General features: G+C 42.3%; 1 protein-coding gene across 1 annotated transcript in view; it reads left to right on the top strand.

The window, feature by feature from the left end:
- Positions 1-11,549, top strand: part of BRD8 (bromodomain containing 8) — a gene marked incomplete in the record, with an annotated part of 76,911 nt that overhangs the window by 52,637 nt on the left and 12,725 nt on the right. Inside the window, 2 exon segments of the mRNA XM_027768838.1 lie at positions 384-541; positions 9,999-10,087. Of these exon segments, the coding sequence (XP_027624639.1) occupies positions 384-541; positions 9,999-10,087 (247 nt within the window).

Raw genomic sequence — 11,549 nt, 5'->3', positions numbered from 1 at the left:
GGAGACCCGCAGCTGGGCCCGGGTGGGCTGGCGCAGGGCCTACTCCACCCGCCGCCGCCTCGCTCGCTCGGCCTCTCTCTCATTTTTAAAAATTTGTTAGAGGGCACCACATATGCTCACCAGAGACAGACAGAAAGGAAAAGGGAGAAAGTACTCCCTAATGGGATGTGGTCACACTACAATCCCTTCTTTTTCATTTCTCCATCCTGTTGGGATTTGGGGCATGCATGTACATATGCCTGGGATGTTTTTCAGGCCACAGGTCTTGGATTTGAACCATGTGGGTTGGCCATGTGAGAGCTGACTCTCTTAAGCACCAGACCAGAAAATAGCCCAATAGTAAATCTTTTTCTAAAATTTTCGGTGTTTGCTGGCATTCTCAGGGGGAGGTTCAACAAGACTCTAAAGAGGAAGACCAAAGTGAAGGGTATGTGTCAGAAATGGAAGACCATTCCCCTTCAGGTGAGTGTGATGATGGCTTCAGCATCCAAGAGACTCCCCTGGTGGATATCCTTTTCAGTCATGCTACCTCCTCAAAGCTGTAAGTACAGATTTTTATCTAAGGTTGTTAAAATTCATACTTCTGTTAATGTCTATTTGAATATGTTAACATGAAATAAATTTTTTAAAAATAATTATTTTATTTTATTTATCATAACTGGTTTTTTTTATTACCAGAGAAGGACAGAGAGAGAGAGAGAGAAAGCGAGAAAGCAAGCCATCAGGTCTGGGACTTGAACTATGGTCGGCCATGAAGGAGTCCAGCACCCTTATCACCATGCCACCTGCCAGCCCCCAAATCAATTACTTTTATAAGTTAAGAAAAAGGAAATTAGGGAACCAGCAGTTAGCGTAATGGCTATGTCGCTGGACTCCCACGTAGTCAACCGCGGTTCATGTCCCGGACCCGGTGGCTTAAAACTCACGCCGGGCGCGTGTGCGTGCGTGCCCAAGATCCCGAGAGGAGAATGGAGGAGAAGGGATTGCGGCGTGACCATCCCCCCTGGGGGGTGATTTCTCGCTTTCTGTCTCTATGTCTCTCTCTGTCTGTCTGGCGAGCGCACGCGCCCTACAGTGAAAATCTCTCCAAAAAAAAAAAAAGAAAAGAAGAAAAAGGAAATTAGAAAACACTAAAATTACATTTAGAAAACACTATCAATAGAATTACATGCAACTTTTGTTTTCAGAGGTTTTTGCCTGAGGGTGTGTGTGCTCACTGGAGAGAGAGATACAGAGACAGTGAGAGGAAAAGTGAGACGTCACCCCCCAGGGCAAATGGCCATGCCAAAATCCCTTCTCCATTCTCTTCCCCAGATCTTGGCCGCTCATGCACATGCATTATGTTTGATTTTCAAGCTTCAGGATCTGGGACTTGAACCATGGTTGGCCATGTGGGAGTCCAATGATGTAACTCTTATGCCATCTGCTGGTCCTGAATTAAATGCAATTTTAACATCATATGACTAGAAGTCTAGGAGACTGTATGATAGAGCAGTTGTGCTCTTTAAGACCAACTTATATGGCAACATTCTGAATTTGTGTCCAGAAACCTCTCAGTATGCTTGACATGTACATACCCATAATCTGGGTTTGGCTGAATGCTGGGGATAGATCGTAACATCAAGACCCTATTCTGGCTACCGTCTCTCTGTCGTTCTCTTCTGTCTTCTCTTGCTCATAGAAGAAATAAATAAACTTAAAGAAAACAAAGAAAAAATTGTACATGCTTTCCTGTTACAAAACAAGTTTGTTTCATCACCGTTAAGAATCTCTTTCTGAATCAGCAGATGGTGTAATAGTTATGTTCCTGGACTCCCACATAGTCAACTGTGGTTTGAGACCTGGACCTGGTGGCTTAAAACTCACAGTGGGTGCATGTGCATGCATGCCCAAAATCCTGAAAAGAGAATGAAGGAGCAGGGATTGAGGCATGGTCAACCCCCCTGGGTAGTGATTTATCGTTTTCTGTCTTTGTTTCTCTTGCAAGCGCACACACCCTATAGCAAAAATCTCTCAAATAAGTAAATAAGAAAGAAAAAAGAAAGAATCTCCTTTGGGGGGACCAGCAGATGGTGTAATGGTAATGTTGCTGACTCCCACATAGTTGACCACAGTTTGGGTCCTGGGCCTAGTGGCTTAAACCTCATGTCAGGCACGTGTGCATGCATGCCCAAGATCCTAAGAGGAGAATGGAGGAAAAGGGATTGTGGCTCCCCCCCCCCCCCGGGGGGGGGTGACTTCTCACTTTCTGTCTCTCTGGCGAGGGCATGTGTAAGATAGCAAAAATCTCTCTCAAAAAAAAGGGAGAGAGAGGGAGAGAGAGGGAGGGAGGGAGGGAGGGAAGGTGGAAGGGAGGAAGGAAGAAAGAAATCTCTTTTGGGGGACCAGCAGATGGTGTAATGGTTACATCACTGAACTGCCATGTAGTTAATCACAGTTCAAGTCCAGGACTCAATGGCTTGAAAGTCAGGTCAGGTGTGCCTGTGTGGGCCCAAAATCCCAAGAGAACGGAGGAGAAGGGATTGCAGCAGGGCCATCTCCCCTGGGAGTGATTTCTCGCTTTCTCTCTGGTTATTGTACATGCCCTATGGCAAAAAAAAAAAAACTCCAAAAAGGAAAGAATCTCTTTTGAGGGGGTTGGTGTGAATGTGGGGGCAGCAGGTAGCGTGGTGCTTAAGGTGCTGGATTCCCACATAACTGACTATGGTTCAAGTTCTGGTGACTTGAAAATCACTCCCAGCATTTGTGAATGCATGCCCAAGATCCCAGAAGCAAAAGGGACTGCACTGTTGCCATCTTCCCTGGGGGGTAATTTCTCACTTTCCTTCTTACTGTCCCTGTCTCTTTCTTTCTCCAGTGATCACATGCGCCTATGGCAAAATCCTCTTTAGAAAATATCTCTTTTACAAGTAATCCTCCTAGGACCAGCAGTGAGCGTAATGGCTATGTTGCTGGACTCCCATGTAGTAGACCACGTTTCGAGTCCTGGACTCGGTGGTTTAACATGCCGGGCGCGTGTGCATGCGTGCCCAAAATCCCGAGAGGAGAATGGAGGAGAAGGGATTGCGGTGCGGCCATCCCCCCTGGGGGGGGGTGATTTCTTGCTTTCTGTCTCTCTCTGTTTTTCTGGCGAGCACACGTGCCCTATAGCAAAAACCTCTCCAAAAACAAAAAACAGAAAACAAGTAATCCTCCTAATTACATTTATTTCAGAAGCATTGCAGTTAGACTGTCCCTTTAGTTTAGTAATATACAGTGTACCTCTTTTAAAAGTACTAAAACAACTCCTATAACTTGAAATTAAAAATTATTTTTGAGCCAAGACTGGTGGTTAAGGCAGCTAGACCCCACATAGCTGACTGCATAGTTTGAATCCCGGACATGGCGGCTTGAAAAGCATGCCAGGCACATGTGTGCATGTGCCCAAAATTCTGAGAGGAGGGAGCTATGGAGGAAAAGGGATTGTGGTGTATGACCATTCTCCATGGAGACTGCTTTCTTGCTTTCCCTCTCTCTGGTGAGTGCATGTACCCTTTGCCAAAATTAAAAACAAAAAGATTATTTGAAGTTTATGTTCTTATTTCTTTTTCACCTATCTTGGAAAATTGTTTATGTAATCTAATTTTTTTAACAGATAATTTAGGGACTAAAATGCACATTATAGAATCCTTCTTTTGTTAGTGAATTCCTGAACAAAGTTATTTTTGTTAATGATAATAAATAATAGTTCTTCTTCTGGGCCTGCTCTATCTGTCAACAGAATATAGGATGAACTGGGGCCAGTAGGTGATGTGGTGGTTAAGGCACTGGACTCCCACCTGGCTGACCACAGTTCAAATTCTGTACCTGGTGGCTTGCTTTCTCACTTCCCTGCCTCTCTTTTTCTCTTTCTCTCATCTCTCTCTGATGAGTATACATGCCTTATAGCAAATTTTAAAATAATAATAATAAATAAAATTAAATATACTTTTAAAACATTTTTAAAAAAAGAATGTAGGCGTGGTTTGTGTCCCGGACCCGGTGGCTTAAAACTCACGCCCGGTGCGTGTGCGTGTGTGCCCAAGATCCCGAGAGGAGAATGGAGGAGAAGGGATTGCGGCGTGACCATCCCCCCTGGGGGGTGATTTCTCGCTTTCTGTCTCTATGTCTCTGTCTGTCTGGCGAGCGCACGTGCCCTATAGCAAAAACCTCTCCTAAAAAAAAAAAAAAAGGAATATAGGAGGAACTATTTCTTTATTCACTACATCCTAGATTTACCCACATTATCTGTGGGAAGGCAAAATGAATAGTTATTCTAATGTTCTATTGTTTAAGGTATATAGTTGAACCATGAATTTTTTTTTTTGAGAATGGCTTCATTTGTTGTTGTTGTTTTAATTTACTATGGGACACATATGGTTACTGGAGAGAGAGGAAAAGTGAGAAAGCAACCCCTGGGAGGGATGACCGTGCCACAGTCCCTTCTCTATTCTCCTCTTGGGATTTTGGGCATACATATATGCTCCTGGTGTGTGTTTCAAGCCAGTAGGTCCAGGACTCAAACCGCATAGTTGTCCATGTGGGATCCAGGTGCCTTAACCACTCTGCCATCTAGCTGGCCCCATTTGCTTTTTTTTTTTTTTTCTTTCCTTTTTTTTTTTTTTTTTAAGAGAGATTTTTGCTATATGGTGTATACACTCATGGGAAAGACAGAGGACAGAAAGCAAGAAATCACCTCCCCCCCACACACACAGGGGGGAATGGCCACACCCAACCCCTTCTTGTCCATTCTCCTCTTAGGATTTTGGGCACGCATGCACATATGCCCACCGTGGGACTTGAACCACGGTCGACTACATGGGAGTCCAACAACATGTAACCATTATGCCATCTGCTGGTGCCCCTATTTGCTTTTTCACACTCCCTGTATAAGTATGAGCATACAGTACTGAGATGACCTATCTTGACTACACATAGAATAGAGAGTCTGCAATCTAAGGTTTTTTTTTGTTTTTTCCTTAGTTTTTGCTATAGGATGCATGTGCTTGGTCGAGAGAGAGAAAGTAAGAAAGAACCCCTGGGGGAATGGCCATGCTGCAATCCCTTCTTCTCCATTCCCCTTTTGGGATTTTGGGCATGTATGCACACATGCCCAGTATGTTTTTTGAGTTGCCAGGTCCAGGACACACTGTAAAGTCAACCCTCTTTTTTTTTTTTTTTTTGGAGAGATTTTCACTGTAGGGCACGTGCGCTCGCCAGACAGACAGAGAGAGACAAAGAGACAGAAAGCGAGAAATCACCCCCCAGGGGGAATGGTCACGCCGCAATCCCTTCTCCTCCATTCTCCTCTCGGGATCCTGGGCATGCACGCACACGCGCCCGGCGTGAGTTTTAAGCCACCGGGTCTGGGACACGAACTGCGGTCGACTACGTGGGAGTCCAGCGACATAGCCATTACGCTAACTGCTGGTTCCCAAGTCAACCATCTTAACCAGGCCAGCCCTGCAATCTAAGATGTCTTATCTTCTGTTAGTTCAGCCTCTTAGATGCCGTGCTCTACACCTTTATCTTAGAATTTAGGTTAAACATGAAAATCTTCACTAGATTGCAGTAGATATTGGGCAGCTCAATACCTAGGAGTTAAGGGAGTAATCCCACATGGCCGACCAGTATTTAAATCCCAGCTCTGGCAACTTCAAAATCATGGCTGGGTGTGTGTGCATGCATGCCCTAAGTTCTGACAGAATGGAGAAATGGAGGAGAAGAGATTGCAACATGACCATATCTCATTGGGGTATGAGATTATATAATACATATTATTATAATTATGTTAAGATTTAAAAAAATATATATATATATAAATTATTATCTTTATAAAATTATAAAAAGAAAGAGGGTCAGTTGGTGGTGTGGTGATTAAGGTGGCTCGATCCCACATGGCTGCCTGATTGGTTCAAGTCCCAGACCCAGTGACTTGAAAAACATGCTTGGCATGTATATATGCATAGATGCCCAAAATCTCAAGAGGAGAATGGAGGAGAAGGAATTGTGGCATGGTTATCCCCTGGGGGGTGATTTCTTACTTTCTTTTTTGTTTTATTTTGTTTTTAAAGAATTATTTAATTTCATTTTTAATCATTATTTTTTTTTAATTTGATATAGTGCAAGTGCATTTACCAGAGAGAGAGAAAAAGCCACCAGGTCGGGGCTTGAACCATGGTCAGCCATGTGGAAGTCTAGAGCCCCAACCACCATGCCACCTGCTGGCCCCAATTTCTTGTTTTTGTTTTTGTTTTTGTTTTTGTTTTAATCTCTCTCTCTCTTTCTCTTGCAAGTACATGTGTCCTATAGCAAAAACTTAAAAGAAAGCAACAGATAATGATAATTAATCTTAGTTGACTAGATATCTTCAGTGGAGCTATGAAGCTGAGTTCTTGGCTCAATTATAGTAGAAGTATTAGATACTATCTCTTGGCAGGCTCAGTCCACACAGGAGGCTTGATTTGGTTCCTTGACCATCTTTTTTTCTTTTTTTTTTGAAATAATTATTTATTCAATTCCATTTCTTCTTCTTATTTTTTCAGTTTCACTGGAGAGAGACAGAGAGAGAGAGAGAAGGCAAGAAAGCAAGCTGGTAGGTCCAGGACTCAAACCATAGTCAGTCATGTGGGAAATCCAGCCTCTAACCCCCATGCCACCTGCCAGCCTCAGATTGCTCAACCATCTTAAAAAGGAGAGCAAGTAAGCTAGCCAGTGGCCTGGTAGGTGGCTGGATCCCAGATGACTGACTGCATGGTTTGAATCCTGGTCCTAGCAACTTGAGAGACATGCCAGACACGTGTACATGGATGCTCAAAATCCTGAGAGGAGAAGCTGACAGGTGGGGTGGTGGTTGAGGGTGCTGGACTCCCACATAGCCAACTTGTGGTTCAAGTCCCGAATCTGGAAGCTTGCTTCCTCCCTTCCTCTCTCACTCTGTTCCATTCTGGTCTAATTAAAATAAATAAATAAATAAATAAATAAATAAAGTTAAATAAAATAATTCTTTAAAAAGACAAAAAAATTTTTTAAAAAATCCTGAGAGGATAATAGATTGTGGTGTGGCCATACTCCCTGGGTGTTGCTTTCTCACTCTCCCCAACTCACTCACTCTCATTGTCTTTCTCTGGTGAGTACACACTCTATAACAAGCATAAAATTAAAAATAAAAACTAACTAAAATTAATGACATAAATAACAGTGCTACTGTAAGATTGACATATGTATTTAAAGGGGGGCACCAGCAGGTAGTATAGTGAGTAAGGTACTGGACTCCCACATGGCCTACCCTGGTTTGAGTCCCAGACCCAGTAGCTTCAAACTCATGCCAAGACCATATGCATGCATGCCCAAAATCCCAAGAGGAGAATGGAGGAGAAGGGATTGTGGTGTGGCCATCTTCCCTGAGATGGCGATTTTTCACTTTCTGTTTCTGACTCTCCAGGAAGCACATGCACCCTATAGCAAAAAATCTCTTTTAAAAAAAAATGCTGGACATGCACCTAATAGTCCCTGTTACTTGAGACGTTGAGGCAGGAGGATAATGACAGCAATACCCTGTTTAAAAACATGATCAACAGGTGGTGTGGTGGTTAAGTTGCTGTATCCCATATGGCTGACTGCTATATGAGTCCCAGACCTGGCGGCTTAAAACATATAGGTGCATGTGTATGCATTCCCCAAATCCTGAGAGGAGAATGAAGGAGAAGGGATTGTGGCATGGCCATCCTCTGCTCTGTCTCTGTGTGTCTGTCCCTCTCTGGTGAGTGCATGCACCCTATAGAAAAGTCGGGGAAAAAAAAAGGCCCATACACATTACTCCCTCCCACTCCTCATATACACACACACTAACAAAATCGAGTTTTCTTGTTATTAGGAGGAAAGTTTAAAGCTACTTTAAAAGATAGACATTCTTGGGGGGACCATCAGGTGGCGTGGTAGTTAAGGGTGCTGGACTCCCACATGGCCGACTGCGGTTCAAGTCCCGAACCTGACAGCTTGCTTTCTCACTTTCTCTCTCACTCTGTCCCTCTCTGGTCAAATTAAGTAAATAAATAAAGTTAAATAAAATAATTCTTTTTTTAAAAAAAGATAGACATTATGGGGCTAGTTAGTGGTGTGGTGGTTAAGGGCACTGGACTCCCACATGGCTGATTGCGGTTCGAGTCCTGGACCTGACAGCTTGCTTTTTCACTTTCCCTCTCTTTCTCACTCTCTCTGTCCCTCTCTGGTCAAATTAAAATGAATGAATCAATCAATAAATAAAGTTAACTTAAATAATTCTTAAAAAAAAAAAAAAAGGTAGATATTCTCGGGAGCAGCAGATGGCGTAATGGTTACATCGCTGGATTCCCATGTAGTTGACTGTGGTTTGAGTCCTGGATCTGGAGACTTACAGTTCATGCAGGTGCGTGTGTATGCATGCCCAAGATCCTGAGAGGAGAATGGAGGAGAAGGGATTGTAGTGTGTCCATCCTCCCAGGGAATGATTTCTCCCTTTCTGTCTGTTTATTTCTGTCTCTGACAAATGCATGCGCCCTATAACAAAAATCTCTACCAAAAAAAAAAAAAAAAAAAAGGAAACATTCCCAGGGCCAACAGATGTTGTGGTGGTTAAGGTTAAAGTACTGGACAATTAAATGAGCAACTGCTGGTGACTTGAAAATTACACCATGTGCATGCATTCCCAAAATCCTGAGAGGAGAATGGAGGAGAAGATACTGTGGCATGGCCATCCCGACAAGGGGTGATTTCTCAGGATCTCTGTCTCCGAATGGAGGAGAACATATTGTGGTGTGACCATTCCCCCAGGGGTTATTTCTCAGTATCCCTGTCTCTTTCAAAAAAAAAAAAGACATACTCTAGGTCCCTTTTCTCTGGCTTATCCCTTAGTTTGTACTGATTCTCAGGTGTAAAGAGAGGTAAAACTTTTGGAGTACTACTCCAAGTCTTCCACTCCTACATTTTTACTTGTAGTTACTTGGCATGTATTTCCAAATAGGTAGAAATTAAGGTAACCAGGTGATTATTTTAAAAAATATTTATGGCAAAGTTGGTTGGTACAGAGCATGGAGCCAACAGGTGGCATAGTGATTAAGGTGCTGGAGTCCCATGTGGTCAACCACAGTTCGAGTCCTGGACCCGGCCATCTTGAAAATCATGCTGGGCACGTGTATGCCTACCCAAAATCCTGAGAGGAGAATGAAGGAAAAGGGATTGCAGCATGGCTATCCCCCCAGGGGACGATTATTCACTTTCTGTTTCTGTGTGTGTGTGTATGTCTCTCTCTCTCTGGTAATCACAAAAAATCTCTCAAAACAAAAAAAGAAAGAAAGAAAGAAAAAAATATTACGGAGCCTAACATGTCCTTTTTATACACTGAAAATATTGAATATCTTTTAGGTGGATGTATGAACAAGATTATAACACCAGTACCAAGGAGCTATTGTTAATTTTGGTTGACTGCTAGAAACAAAGGAAGAATTTTGTTTTTGGCTTTAAATGCCTTATTCTGATACAGGCCCTGTAACTAATAGCATATAAGAATAAGTTGACTGTAGACATAATGAAGTTAATGTTTTTGTGACAGGTGATTTAGATGCAGATGAGATACTACACAATGAAAATGAATAGTTATGTGGAGAACTCAGATTGGAGAAAGATAATTAGATGTGAGTTATGGTGCTCAAATGGATACGGATTGTGTGGTACATAAAGCAAAATAGAGGTGTGAAAGCTAAGATGTGACAAGAACCCATTTAGAGGAAATAATGCAGTGTATAAAGTGGGAAGTAAAACATGATGTTTAACTTTGGAGTAAATAGAAAACTTGTCAATTGGGAAAAATGGACCATGGGTGTTATAGTCCTTCAGGTGTTAATTTGGAGTGCTAAGTCTTTAAGAAAATCTCATTACCCACATGAAGAAGATAAAATACCCTTTGTGAATTACTGTCTCTTTTGTCATGTTTTATCCTGTAGTACTGATCTAAGCCATGGTGACCCTATTCAGGATCATTTGCTATTTAAGAAGACTCTCCTGCCAGTCTGGAAGATGATTGCCAGTCACAGGTAGGTTGCTAAAGTGGTAATAGGATAATGTTCAGAACTCAAGTGATTATATATATTTGTGCTTACCCGTAAAAGGAGATATGTTCACCCCTCACATGAGTCATGGTTCAGAGACAGATCCTGTATCTAAGCCTGGTTTAGCCATAAGTACCCACAGCTACTTTCACAAGTCTGTCCAAAAAATTAGTTGATATACAATTTGAATTACCTCTAGAATGCCATTCCTATTATATGATAAGATATCTGTGTCTCCTTCCAATTTGTATGTTCTTTTTTTCCACAGAAACAGGGCTTCAGGAACTTTGAATAAATTTGAGTTCTAAGTCAGAACATTATAATAATAGTTAAATATTTTTGTAGTTTTTTTCTAGGGTTTATTTTTATTCATGATAGTATATATGTGTGCAGGAGAGAAAAAGAGAGAACACACTCAGCAGGGTCTTACCCTGCTGCAATCCCCTTTCTCTAGCTCTCCAATTTATGAGGATCTTAGACATGTGCCCAGCATATTTTCATGTCAATCTGGGGATTAGAACCCATGGTTAGCCACGTGGCTTCTAGCACTACAGTTCAGTTCTCTATGAACTGGGCCATTAGGCTGGGCTTAGTGAATTTGTGTGTTTTAATTCCCTCTCAGTTTGACAATAGGAAACTAGTAGATTTCTTTCTAATAATATTCACCATCTACATTCTCCTAAGGGAGAATGTGTGCCCATGATCCCAGGAGGGGAATGGAGGAGAAGGGACTGGATTGCAATGTGGCCAAACCCCCTGGGAAGTGATTTCTCACTTTCCCTTTCACTGTCTCTCTCTCTCTCTTTGGTAAGCCCCTGTGCCCTATGGCAAAAACCTCTAAAAAAAAAAAAAAAGATTAAATATTATTTATTCAATTTTATTTATTATTATTATTGTTTTTATTCTATTTTTCCCCCTAATTTGCTATAGAGCACTTATTCTCTCTCAACAGAGAGAAAGAGAATAAATAAGCAAGCCAATGGATCCGGGATTCGGATTGTGGTAGGCCATGTGGGAGTCTAGTTCCTTAACCACCATGCCACCTGGTGACCCCAAGGAAAATCTTAACAAAAACTGAGTCATACTCTGTAGTTCTTTTTGTTGTTTTGTTTAAATTTTTGCTGTAGGGCATTTATACTTGCTGGAAATAGAAACAGAAACCAAGATAGCACTCCCAAGGGGGATGGCCAGGCCAGAGTCCCTTCTCCTTCACTCTCCTCTCAGTATTTTGAGCACTCACTCACTCACATGTTCCCAGTGTGCTCCCCAAGCCACAGAGTCCAGGATTCAAAGGGCATAGTCGACCATGTGAGATCCAGCTGTCTCTACCTCCACACCATCAACTGACCCACATACTCTGTAATTTTAAGTATTCTTGTTCGAAGCCATTGTTCCCATTTAGAGAGACTTGCCAGGGTTTTTTTCATCCTTTTTGGGTTTGTTCCT

This window comes from Tupaia chinensis, unplaced genomic scaffold, assembly GCF_000334495.1.
Source record: "Tupaia chinensis unplaced genomic scaffold, TupChi_1.0 Scaffold147608_1, whole genome shotgun sequence".
NCBI lineage: Eukaryota > Metazoa > Chordata > Mammalia > Scandentia > Tupaiidae > Tupaia > Tupaia belangeri.
The sequence above is the reverse complement of the archived record's forward strand: the minus strand, read 5'-3'. Positions and strand labels throughout refer to the sequence as shown.